Source organism: Pleurodeles waltl, chromosome 4_2 (genome assembly GCF_031143425.1).
Source record: "Pleurodeles waltl isolate 20211129_DDA chromosome 4_2, aPleWal1.hap1.20221129, whole genome shotgun sequence".
In the NCBI taxonomy this organism is placed as follows: domain Eukaryota; kingdom Metazoa; phylum Chordata; class Amphibia; order Caudata; family Salamandridae; genus Pleurodeles; species Pleurodeles waltl.
In genome coordinates this window covers 6,222,894-6,236,241 of record NC_090443.1, presented here as the reverse complement: position 1 = coordinate 6,236,241, position 13,348 = coordinate 6,222,894, and the positions used below count along the sequence as shown (strand labels likewise).

General features: G+C 47.1%; 1 protein-coding gene across 4 annotated transcripts in view; it reads left to right on the top strand.

The window, feature by feature from the left end:
• Positions 1-13,348, top strand: part of CAMSAP3 (calmodulin regulated spectrin associated protein family member 3) — a 220,901-nt gene that overhangs the window by 183,456 nt on the left and 24,097 nt on the right. For 3 of the 4 annotated variants that reach the window (XM_069230368.1, XM_069230365.1, XM_069230367.1), the window contains 3 exons: positions 3,762-3,904; positions 4,175-4,401; positions 11,013-11,118. In XM_069230368.1, coding sequence (XP_069086469.1) covers positions 3,762-3,904; positions 4,175-4,401; positions 11,013-11,118 — 476 coding nt within the window. The remainder of the gene's footprint in view (positions 1-3,761; positions 3,905-4,174; positions 4,402-11,012; positions 11,119-13,348) is intronic. The other variant, XM_069230366.1, reaches the window with a different exon arrangement.

Genomic DNA, 13,348 nt, shown 5'->3' with positions numbered 1-13,348 from the left:
GACATTTATCAGAAGGTTTGAGTCTCCTACTGTGCTCATGATGTAGTAGGACTTTACAATATCCACGAGTCCACCCCAAGAAATGGAGAGGCAGCGTCACTGGCTGCAGGTTCTGACTATACACTTAGTACATATGGGGTTGAGCTGGATACGAGGGAAAATAAGGAGCGTAAAGGACAACATCCCCTACTGTTAACTGGCTCCGGGGCTGTAAAGCTTGAAATGCATGCATGTGTAAGTTCCGTCATCCTCTTTTCCTACCCTGTATTGTAAAAAGAGGAGCTGTGTAAGTAGTTATTCGTTACTTTCTAGGGAACATTTCAGTGAAAGCAACAATCTGTTAGACTACTGCCTGGACAGTCCTAAATTACACCGTTGCACGTGAGTGATCACTGCCTGCTCTCTTCCACGGCCACTTCCACATGTAGACACACAAGCCATTAGGTCCTCTACGTGAGTGCAGGATCTCCTTTTGCATGCTGTAACTAGCTGACATCTAATCATTGTTTTAGATCCTTGAATGAAAATCCTTAGGGGCCTCTCTAGGTTTTGGGGATTCTTTAAGTACTTCGGATCAACAGCCTTCTTTAAACTTTAAAAAATGTCTGAGGTTTTCTTTCTTTCTGGGTAGCTATTTATTGATTTCGAAGCCGCTGGATTATGTGGCACAGAAATTTGTATATGATGGTATTGGTCATTAGCCATATCCGTTTGATGGATATGCCTTGCTCTTTGTAGAAGTCGTGTTCATAGTCCACCTGTAATTTGAAGAACACATTTTTGTTCTCCACGTTCTATGAAGACATCCTAAAAAAAAAATGTTTCATCCTCCTTTACATATTGGTTTCAGATGTGGATCATCCACAGTGGTGGACGTTCTTGACTGTCTGGTTTGGATAACAATACAAGATTAACATCATCTTTGAGCAATGTTTTATTTCATCACCTAATGACGAGCAGTAAATGACTGTGTTGGCCACGTTACAGGAAATGGTTGTTGCATTCACTACAGTGGCAGATCGCTGCTGTGATGGTTCTTTGCAGGTCCAAAGTTCCTTTTATGATTATTTTTAAAGGTGGCTGGGTTAAAGTTCTGTTTGTGTAAATTTAATTGTACTGGATAATTGTGAGAAAACAGGGCTGATTGCAGAGGCCCCATAACTTTTTGCCCCCATTTTCCACTTTTTGCTTGTTTTTTCCTGACTTTAAAGGTGCCCTGGGTACTGCTAACCAGTCCCAGGGCCTGTGCTCTGTGTAAAATGGATATGCAAATTAGGCTAATTATAAGTGGCTAAGTTAACCTACCTATAAGTCCCTAGTATATGGTAGGGCATGTAGGTTTAGGGACCACAGCATAGGTGGTGCACACCTAGGTGCATTGCTGAGGTGCCCAGTGTCATTTTAAAAGCAAGCCTGCCTTGCTGGCTGCTTTTAAATTAAAGTTATATGCAAATTCGACTTTGGAATTAAAGGTACTTCCAAAGTCTTAAACTACCTTATTTTTACATATAAGTCACCCCTAAGGTGTGCCCTATGTGCCCCTAGGGCTGGGTGCCATGTAACTATAAGCAGGGACTTTATAAAAATAGATTTATAAGCCCTGGTGAGGTAAAAACAGCCAAATTTGTTTTTCCCTCATTGAAGTAAATGGCCTTCATAGGCTAGAATGGGCAGACTTTATTTTAAATTTTAAAGTCTCCTTAAATGTTGCATACCAAGAATTTGGTATCAAATTAATTGTTGTAATAAACCCTACAACTTCCAGTTGTTGGATTTAATATAACTAGTTCAGGTAAAAAGTTTAGACTTTACCTAAAAAGTTGCCAATTTCAGCTCTGCATTGTTTTTGCTGCTGTGCTCTGATTGGCCAGCCTGCAGCAGCTTCTGCCAGGCTGCCTTGATGAGGTGTGAAGTGGCCAGGCTTCACACAAAGGAATGTGCTTGGGGGAGAGAATCTCCCCTCAGCAGATGGTGAGGCAGGAAGGGGGAGGGCTGCCAAACTGGTCTTCAAAGGCAGAGAAGGACATTTGCAGCACCCAGCAACACCCCCACATCCTGCAACCCCAGACAATTAGGTGCCCCCTTGATTAGATTAGGAGAGGGCAGGAGAGGGGTGTGTTTATGATTTTTAGCCACACCAGTGGGTGGGCTCAGCCAGATGTAACCTCCAAAAATCAGATTCATCCATGTTGGATTTTTGGAGACTGTTGCCTTCTGGGATGGATTTTTGCCACACTTCCCAGGAAGTGGTCATCACAGGGGGACGACCCTGTCCCTGATTGGAGAACCAGGGCCCCCCCTGCTTTTCACCCAGGAGCAAGGATAAAACTGGCAGACCTGCACCCACGCCTCAGATCCCCTCCAGAATTCAACAAGAAAGGAACTAAAGAAGAAGAAGGACTGCCCTGCTGGACCCCTGGCCTGCACCTGGACCCTGCACTCAGAAGGACTGCACCAGCTGCACACTTGGGCTTCACCACAAGAAGGACTTTGCCTGGCTTCAACTGGTTCAAGGAGGGACTCCCTGTTTGCTACAGGTGAAAAATTGCTAACCAGAGTCCCCTGCACCAACTCCTGAAGAAAGCGACCAGCTGACCACTGTCCAGTGGCCAAAAAGGAGTTTGCGCCAGGTGCATTCTGGGAGTTTAAGTCTGCACCCCCCAAGGACCATCACAGAACTTCTGGACCCTTGGGGTGAGCTGTGGACCCCAAAAGAACCTTAAAAGAACATCTGGGTGAAGCCCCAGAAGTTTGGAAAAGATTTGAGAATTTTTGGAAAAAAGCTCCAGAGAGGGACCGACCCGCCGTGGAAATTCTAGCCGGCTTGCCTCAACCGCGACCCGGCCTGACTTCGTGGTTCGTCCCGGTAAAGAAAAACATCCAAAAAAGAGACTAAGTCCGAACGTAAAAAGTTGACCGGGACCTCCCAGCCATCGTATCCGAGAAGGGCTCCATGGACGTCGGATCAAGATCCAGGTTTACCCCGGTCGAAAGATTTTCATCTCGAAAAAACGACTAAGTCCGAAGGTAAAAGTCTCCACCGAGGAAACCCACATCGCGTATCCGGACAAGGGCTCCAGGAGGTCGGATTCAACTGCCAGGTTCGTCCCGGTGAAGAAAAACTTCAAAATAAAGACTAAGTCAGAAGGTAACTTTTTAACCGAGGCCTCCTGCGACCTGTAGCCGAGCAGGGCTCCATCGCGGTCGGCCTGAAAGTTTGACTTTGCCCCGGTCGAGGTGCAACCAGATGACCCGATTGGCGCTTTTTGCTTCTAAGCGCTAGAAAAGTAATAATTCTTTAAAAATTCATATCTCCGGTTCCCCTGAAGCGATTTTAATCGTTTTTGTGTCATTTTAAAGATAAAAATATAAACTATTTTTATAAATTGGTTTTGGATTTTTAAACTGTTTCCTGTGTTTTATTTAATTACTGTTTTGTGATATTTGAATGCTTTACACTTTGTCTCCTAAGTTAAGCCTTGACGCTCGTTGCCAAGCTACCAAGGGTTGAGCTGGGATTAATTTACTGAGACCTAACTGTACCTATGTGGAGGTTAGTGGCTTGTTGCTAGGTGTAGGTACCTACCTGCCCTACCAATAACCCATTTTCCAACAATAATATTGACTTTTCTCGACTTAATTGATGTCACCATTTATTATTTGATTTATTATGGATTTTTGTATTGTGCTACGTGTTCCATTTAATAATATCAATCTCACCTCATGTAACATTCAGCTGCAAATGCTTTTTTTCTCTCCAGCAGGATGAACGGAAGCCGGAGGATGAGATGGCGCAGAAACGAGCCTTCCTTCTTGAGAGACAGCAGAAGCGTGCGGAGGAGGCACGGAAGAGGAAGCAGTGGTTGGAAGCTGAAAAGGAGCTGAAGAAGGAGGAGGAGGCAAAGTATGAGCCCATGTTTGGGTGTATGCAGAGATGAAGGAGCTGTTAAAGAGACTTTGGATAAAAAAATCCTTCTAAAGGGTTAGGTGTTCTAGAACAGAGCCAGTGAAGTCTGGGCAATCCACACTCACTGGCATTTTGGGGTTCACCAGTCTGTCTTAATATCTTGTAATTTCTTAACCTATGTTCTGTTGACAGTCTCACATCTGGCCCTATCGAGAGTGCATGCAGACCCAGTCACTCAGGACCTCACTCTTTGCCTCTGCTCCACAGACAGCAGCAGGAGGAAGAGAAGCCAAAGGAAGAGGAAGTTGGTGCGCGCCGTGGCGACTTCACCCGCCAGGAGCACATGCGTCGACAGCAGCTCAAGATTATGGAGGATCTGGACAAGGTCTTGCGGCAGAAACCCACCACCGTGCGTGCTGTGAAGAAGGGAAGGCCCAAGACAGTGTTCCGGGATGACTCTGTGATCTCCCGCAGCCCTGTCAGGAACTTACTAGGTAAGATCCTGAGTTACTCTAGGCCCAGGGCTGGACAATGCTTCTAGATAATTGAGATGCAGAGGCTGACTGACCTGCAAGGCATTCTACATTACAAGATAGGTAGGCATCTCTTAAACGTTGGTAAGTAGTCTCTCTGTCCTGCCTGCCTTTCTGATTCAGGACATGTAATCACTTGCCCTGCAGACCAGTACGCCAATTGAAAGGTGGAGTCTCATCCCATGCATGGCTAAGTCACAGTTTGGAGGTGGTTGAGAAGACAAGATGGGTTGGATGAAAGTTGCCAAAGGTCACCCAGCATTTGTGCAGAGGGCACTGACTGCACCCCTTTATCTACCAGAATGTGAAGTATTGTCCTAGCAGTGACTACCACCGTTTCTGAATGTCATATTTGTTTATTTAAGATGTGTGTCAGTACGAATGCTGCAGAGCATCCTTTTGCCCCCCCATTGGCATAATATAAGTGGTCTTTGTATGCATTATTGTCATGGTGCCAGAGGCACAGCAAAGGATTCCGAATTCTAGGTTCAAATTATAAAAAGATTGGTTTCGTCAATAGCAGCACATGATCTGCGTCCTGATGTGCTTATAAAACCAGTTCAGAAATTGCTTAGACCATTCTGGGACAGTGTGGGCTGCCCCGACTTAGGGCCATTGGCAATTCCTTCCAGGTCAAAGACATCACTTAAAGGAGTGTGAAGAGATGGTCTCTTGAAGCATGGCCATCCACAGTCTTTCTTTGTAGAGTGATCACCTGTTAACTCAAAGGTTGAGGCAACAGTGGATTAACTTTCATCTTGAGCTGGTAGTGTGTGTGTGAAGGTGGGTGATACATGCCAACATTTGAGAAAATAAGAGGGGGAGGTTTAAAAAACAATCAGGTAGACACTATTTTTACCCATTGTCTTCTATTGAATCAAAGGCAATTTAAGACGGGAGACAGTTAAGATAAAGCGATGCTGTGCTTAAAAAAAACCAGGAGTCTCCCACCTGACCAGGGTCTATTGACATATATGTTGAGAGTGAATTCACTGTGAGAGATAGAAGTTTCTGTGGTGGTGGGTGGAGGGAGGCCCTGCTGCTCTGCCTGCAGGTGTGGGGGGGGGGGGGGGAACCACATAGAGGCTTCTCTGCCTATGAACACTCTGCACAGTTGGCCCAACGGCGAGGTTCACTCCTTTTTATTAACTCAACCCTGACCTCCAGCGTGGGGTTAGGACATCCTTGTGGGCTTGTGCTACTGCACCAGGGCATGGTCCTATGCTGTGCTACATTCCTCCAAAAAACACACACACACACACACTCTCTCGCACTCCACCTCCCCCTCACGCCCCCTCCACCCTTACAAGCCATTTTGGTCTCGAAACGGGGGCCCTGATATGGTACAGGTGAACCCTGGCTGGTAGACGCACATTGATTGGTTTGGGTGTTCCTTATGGTCTGGCTTCTTCATAGTTGGTAGTTGCCTGGGTGACCGGTTTCCAGGAGCTGGTTCTCTTCTCTGTCCACCTGTGTTGTGTGTGTCTGTGAGTGGTTTGATGTTCTGAGCTGTAGGTGGTAGGCTGGTGCCCCTTTGTGAAAACTGACACATTTCTTGTGACAGTCTGAGGTATTCTTGTCGATCACCATCATGCCCTTCCTGGCAACTACATGAAGTGAACAAGCTTTGAAGGGGAGCCGAAACTCCCCACCAGGGTGTCAGTTCTTCTTGCGGTCAATAGCTAAGAAATGTAGATATTGCTTAAAGTCATGATTATGGAACGGGGCCCGTTATCACTCTTGAGGGTATTTGGGCCCAAAAACATTGTGAAGACTTTGTTGAGACACTTGCTGGTGTGGTCAAACATGGTTGTCTGCAGAACCTCTATGACTGGGAATTTTGAATAGGCATCAGAGATGACTAGCATGTAGCGGCCGTCAGACTTCAAAAATGATGTTGCACCAGTGTCTGTCACTCTAGCTGATTGCAACTGGAGGGTGTTTCTGTCAGCTTGCTGGTTTGGCCCTAGTGGCATCGTGCAACCATGTCGTCAACCTTGGAGTGGAACCAGGCCTTTTACCTTAGCCATGCTTTGATTTTTGTGGAGCTCTGCGTGCACCAAAGCTAGCATTGTCACTCGCAGCGAGGGAGGAATGACTATTCAGTGGCCACTCAGGAGGATCCCTGGTGGTGTGGTGCCGAGTTCATGGCAGACAGGTCATGTTGAGTGATGTCATGCTTCTTTCCGGATGTGGCAGCTCCCCAGCTCTTTGGATGGCCAAGTCTGATGCAGTGGCATCGGTGATGTCCTGGAGGGTAAGTGTCTTGGGGCCAGCGAGTCTGCCAACCAGTAGACTTTTTCGTCTGCTGTGGATGAGGGGCTGGATTGGCTGTTTGCCACCTGTTGTGGATGTCTGGAGAGTTAGTCAGCGTGATTGCCACAGCCTGGTCTGTACCCCACTGTCAGTTGGTAATTCTGGAGCTGCAGAACCCACTTCTCGATTCAGAGCGGAGGGTGTGGCACAGTGCCCGCAAAAAGAGGTATCAGTGGCTTATCATCCGTAATGGCTCGGCAGCCATACATCTGTTTCTGGAAGGGGAGGCAGACCATCTTGATGGCGGGGGCTTCCTTTTTGAAGTGCATGTAGTTCTTTTCAGAATCAATCAGTTTTTTTTCTGGCATATGCGGTCGGGTCCTAGTGATTGTTTCCTGCATGCTGCATCAGGACAGCTCAGAGTCCAATGAGGCAGGCATCGACCACCAACACTTATTCTTTTGTGGGATCGAAGTAGGCCATATCTGTGTCTTGGAGGAGTGCCCATTTGATTGCTTGCAATGCATTGTTGTCAACAGGACCCCACACCCATGGCATTTACGCATTGGTGAGGTCTTAGCAGGCCTGCCATCATCAGCAAACTGAGGATAAACCTCACGCAGTACAGTGAGGAAGAGGAAGCTGCCTGACTTCCACTGCAGTTAAGGGTGTGACTGCCTCTCTTATGTCAAGGCATTTGGATGGGTCAACTCTGACTCTCGTCCTTGGAAAAGATGTACCCAAGCACCTCCCTCTCCAGGTGGAAGAATTGGCATTTTGCTTTTTGAGAGTTGAGGGCGAGGCCAGCTGTCTCAATCCTGGTGAAAGTGGCATGTTGGCAGCGATGATGGCTGTTGAGGGTGGGTGCATAGATGAGGATGTCATCGCTGATGTTGATGTCCTCGAGGCCTGCAAGGATGTTCCTGATAGCATTTTGGAAGACCTACACTTCTGATGATATTCCAAATTTGAGCCTTCGGTAGCAGCAGAAGCAAACATGCATGGAAATGGTTCTATAATTCCTTCTGTCCTCATGGAGCATGAGTTAGTGGTAGTCAGAGTTCAGATATAGTTTTGAGAACCACGTGGAGTTGTGGATGTCAGTGATGAGAGCATTAATCTTGGAGGTGTGCTGTTCTCTTTTAATTGCCTCATTGAGGTGGTGACCCCTTTGCAAATACAAATGCAGCCGTCTGCTTGGGTTTGTTGACTACCCCTATGGGGATACCCCTGGGGTCAGGCCTGATTCTTTCAGTAACACCTGCAACTTCCAGTTTTTGTAGCTCTGTCTCCACCGCTGAATGGAGATGGAACGGGTTGGAGTGCTGCAGGGTGGACTGAGGGGGTTGATGTGGAGTGATATTGGGGGACAATTCAATTGGCACAAGCAGGTGAATGGGCGAGGGAAGTCAAGGATCAGGCGATGGATCTCACCAGAGGGGTCTGCAAGGGCCGTGGTTAGAGTTAATAAGCTTCAGTCTTTCACCTGTGTCTCAGCTAAGGAGTGTTTCAGAGTCCACAGCGGAGAGGAAGAATTTTCCCTAGTGTGAGTGCGCACCGTGAGACGGAACACAAGTGAGGACTCCTGCTAAAGGGACGGGAGTGGTGCTACCATATGCAAATAGTCACTCTGTTGTACGCCATAGGATGGGTTGCAGGTCCAGGACATGGAATAGTCATAGGCTGGCGACATTTACTTTGGTACCTGTGTCGATGAATGATGTAGTTTGTCTCGGCGTTGGGGTGTAGGATATAAGTAAGATGTCATCCTCCTCTAATTCACCTTGTTTTGAGCAGGTTGTGGGTAGTGTGTGACTGCCTCAACTTGTGGATTGTCAGTGTCTGCTAAGGCAGACCTTGGCAAAGTGGTTGAGGCAAAGGCACACTGAGCAGGTTTTATCCCTGGGCGGGCACTTGGGGAGGGGTGAGGGAGAGAGTCTGTAGTATGTGCACTAATCCTTCAGGAGCTTCCCCTACTTGAGTGTAACAGTGGACAGGTTGATATGGAGGCCTTTACAAGATGGCAACTGCTGTTTGAGTCTTGATGGGCCAAGTGGTTGGGTTCCTGCCTGGCCGAGAGCTTCTGGAAGGCAAGTTATATCTGCCCTGCTAGATCATTAGATAGTTTGTGAAAGCAGGCAAACACCAGGATTTCATATTGGGCCAGCAAATAATGTGACATCTGAGTGTGGCCAACCGGCAGCCTTGTATGATTAGGGTGCGAACTTTTTTCTGCAGCTCATCTTCTATGCATATGCTGGCCAGCTCCTGCAGATGAGCATAGATTAGATCAGTAGATTCTCTCTCTTGTTGGCAGCTTTGTCTTAATTTGAACCATTTGCAGTCCGGATTCATCTGGGAGTCAAAGTAGGCTTTGTGACAGTTGTGATGGCTTCCTCATCAGTGCCAGGAATGTTTCGGAACAGTTTGAAGATCTTATCCCCCACGCAGTGTAGTAAGAGTGTTTTTTGTTTTGCCGCCTGTTTCCTTGGTGGCGCTGAAGTGGTTGTTGAGACGAGTCACCCACATTTGTCAGCAGGGAGTGTGATGGCGGGGTCACTGAGCTTGCTGAAGGGGGGCGGTGGGTTGAACGCTCCCCCACTGGCATGATGGCTCCAGAGCTTGGATGTGGGTGTGATGAATTGGTGTGGTCTTTGTATTCTCCTGGTGATCTGCGCACATGTTGAGGGCTGGCATAAGTTGTCATGGGCGTCAATCAGGGGAGGTGTGCCAGGCTGGGGAGTGACCATTCACGGGTGACAGGGGAGACTGTACTCACAGTAGAGAATCGAGCACCTGGGTGGCAGCACAACCAAGCGACAGTGGCTCTGAGGAATGGGGGCTGCAACTGTGATGGCAGCTGTGGTGTCCACCGGCCTGAGTGCTCTGCTGCGAGTCTGCCCGGCCTAGAAGATCAGGTTGGTCGTTCTATGCCAGACAAGGCATGCTCAGGGGGTTACAGGCTGTGTGGGAGAAGGTAAGTTAGTGAGGAGCTCATCGCATGTGCCCTTCATGTGAAGACGAGGGGCAACGCTTGTCTGAGCCTGGAGCGACATAGGAGAGAGTAGGCTGGAGTAGAAAGATGAGGACGTGGGGTTGGCTTCTCCTCATCGCCACTGTGGTGTTGGGCAGAGGGAGACCCTGCTGTGCTGGCTGCGGGCGCATGGAAAAAAACTCATGGAGCCTTGTTTGCTTATGAGCACTCCGTAGAACTGGAGCGTGAGTGGAGTCCGCCCCTTTTTTATTAACTCACCATGATCTCCAACTATAGTCAGAGTGTGTGTGAAGGTGTGCGCTACAGTGCCAGGGTGTTGCCCTGAGCCCTGCTACAGTGTCGAATCAGGAGCTTGAATCTGAATCAATGGAAGATGAGTTGAACTGTGATTAGTTTTCCAGGCCCTTCTAGTATCTGACACTTCTCTGAAATGCTTCCCCGAGTAGGCTTAAAAACAGACAGCAGTGGCTGCCACAAATCTAAAGGGGAGAGGGGGCGGAACAGAGGTGGGGGGGGAATAATACAAAAAACACGTACCTGTCGCAACACTAATGCCTCGCGCTCCTCTTCTGATGGTGTCCCAGCAGTCACTAGTAGAACAGCAGAGGCTTCCATGCGATCCTGGCACTCTCATGCTATGCCTAGCAGGAGAGCAGTGCCACAGTTGGTCCGAGTAGCTTGTTCTGCTGCTCAAACAGTGCATGGGAGTCTCCGCAGTTTCTCCAACCTGGCTGTTTACACAGCCGAGCTGCAGAAACCTAAGTGCGCATGAGTGTTTGGCCGGCATAAGACAGCCGGCCAAACACTCATGCGCACTTAGTGCACTCCAATCCCCCTCCCCATTCCCTCCTCCAGTGGCCCAGCTCGCCCCTCCTGCACATGGTGCTGGCTAATGCAGCAGCTGAAAGATAAAAGGATTGTGAACAATCGTTTTATTTTTCAGCTGCTGGCTTAGCCAAGGGGGCGACTCTCCTTCGCAAGTAGCCGCCCCTGAAAACAGTTTTATGTCATTAGCTAACTCCCTCTTGCGATCTCCCTGCCTATGCCCCCTAGCTTCAGCCTTATAAAATATACAATTCAGTACACTAGGGGAATTGTTTATCTCCAGTTTAGATTGGAAATGCAATGGGTTGTTAAGTAATTGATTAGAAAATAATAAAGCAATGACGGGCTATTTCAACCCAGTTACCGCATCTTAACCGCTGTGGTATTATTAGGTCTCTTTTTTCCGCACCTACCCTCATTAATATTATTCAGTCTCCACGGTGGCAGTTTGTTTTCTATGCCTATGCTCATTCGATGTTTCTCTCTCGTCACACAGGCTCCAAGCTCAGTAAGGTGTACTCCCAGTCCACAATGTCTCTCTCCACTGTGGGCAATGACGCAGGGAACACGCTGACCGTCAGGAAGTCGCCGCGGTCACCAAGGTGAGAGGAAGATGCGGAGTGAGAACGGCCGCCCAGTCACAGTGCTGGTTCTAATCCACAGCCGACTGCGCCTTTTTCTTACTGCTCTGCTGTACACCAGCTGTTGTCTCTCTCCCTACATTATTCAAACTGTGACTTCATTTCTTAACTATCTCGCTAAGAATTATATATTTTAAAATCATCATGCATTTCTCAGAGAACTAATGTAAATCCGATAAACTGAACCCCCAATTCAAACACAGTGCAAAAAAAAAGGGAGCACACTGCCTCACACTCCAGCAAAAAGTTGGCCCCAATGCATCTTGGTAAATGCAGTCAGATTCATTTCACATTATCAAAAGTAATCAAAGTCTTTCACCTTAGTAGGTGCAGCAAGTGCTGTGTATCTCTGGACACGTGTTTCTGGGTTTCGCCCGTCATCAGCAGAGAGCAGCATATTTTGTGGGGTTGCTTGAAATGCCACCAAACGTCTTCTCAGGTTTATGTAAAAAGGCTCCCTTGAGCCACTGGGCTGACGAGCTCTGGAGCATGCCAGTGAAGAGGTATTGAAACCGGATGATTAATGGCAGCATTTCCAGCACCCCGCAAACTTGTTCTCTGCTGAAGAAGGGATTAACCCAGAAACACGTGTCCAGAGATGCACAGCAAAGGCTGCACCTATTTAGAGGTGAAATATTTAAAAGTAACTGAGTTCGTTTTTTGAGGAAACTACATTTATCATGATGCAATGGGGCAGATTATTTGCTGGAATGTTAGGCAGGTGTGCTCCTAACTGTTTGTGACTTTAAAAAGGCTCCCTTGAGCCACTGGGCTAACGAGCTCTGGAGCATGCCAGTGAAGAGGTATTGAAACCGGATGAATAATGGCAGCATTTCCAGCACCCCGCAAACTTGTTCTCTGCTGAAGAAGGGATTAACCCAGAAACACACGTGTCCAGAGATGCACAGCAAAGGCTGCACCTATTTAGAGGTGAAATATTTAAAAGTAACTGAGTTCGTTTTTTGAGGAAACTACATTTATCATGATGCAATGGGGCAGATTATTTGCTGGGATGTTAGGCAGGTGTGCTCCTAACTGTTAGTGACTTTAAAAAGGCTCCCTTGAGCCACTGGGCTGACGAGCTCTGGAGCATGCCAGTGAAGAGGTATTAAAACCGGATGATTAATGGCAGCATTTCCACTTGTTCTCTGCTGAAGGAGGGATTAACCCAGAAACACATGTGTCCAGAGATGCACAGCAAAGGCTGCACCTATTTAGAGGTGAAATATTTAAAAGTAACTGAGTTCGTTTTTTGAGGAAACTACATTTATCATGATGCAATGGGGCAGATTATTTGCTGGGATGTTAGGCAGGTGTGCTCCTAACTGTTTGTGAACCCCCAATTCAAAGCTTTTATCAGTGGATAAAAATCTTAAGGTCTATGACGGCATACATTTGCCATTGTTAAAAGACGGGGGGAATTTGACTACAATGAGGGATCAGCAGGTTTTGTGTAGCAGGCTGGCAGAGCATTAGCATAAATAATACAAATGAAAAAGAGGCATACACCCTCGTGACCATTTAAAAAGCGTCTTCAAACCTGGCGAAGGAGCGAATGTATCATGAAACATTGGAAATAAGTAATGTTACCTACCTACCACAGTAGTTTCGAAGATGGACTAAATTGCAGATTATTTACAGTGGCGGTGCCGCCATCTAGTGGCTAGAGTGAGAATAGCGATCCTCCAAATTAAATGACAAAAGAATCTGAATTTCGTAAGACATGGATGCGTTATGCATTATTCCTTTAATGCCACTCTACAGCAGCACTTGGAAGTATAACATCGTAAAAGGAACATAACAGAACATATACAACATAATCAATCAGGAATTTGTAAAGCGCACAAGGGTCTCAAGGCTCAATATAACGACACCGTGTTAGCAACTATCTGACTCTTTTTAAATGCCAGTCCTACTCAGATCCATGAGGGTTAAACAGAGGCAAGGAACCCTTGAAATGAAGCTTCCGAAATAATAAACTTCCTATGTCAGTTAACCATTATGAGTGTTCTTCTGTCGGTTATTGGTTATTCTCTCAAAGAAAAAGAACATTCTTGACTTCCGATAGCGTATGAGAGCTTGACAGCCATGCAATTGAAGACTAAAAAAAATTAACACGTGAATACCCTATAGCAATTTAGAGTCCTATATCCAAGGCCTCTTTCGAACTGCTCTCCAAGGAATTTAACTA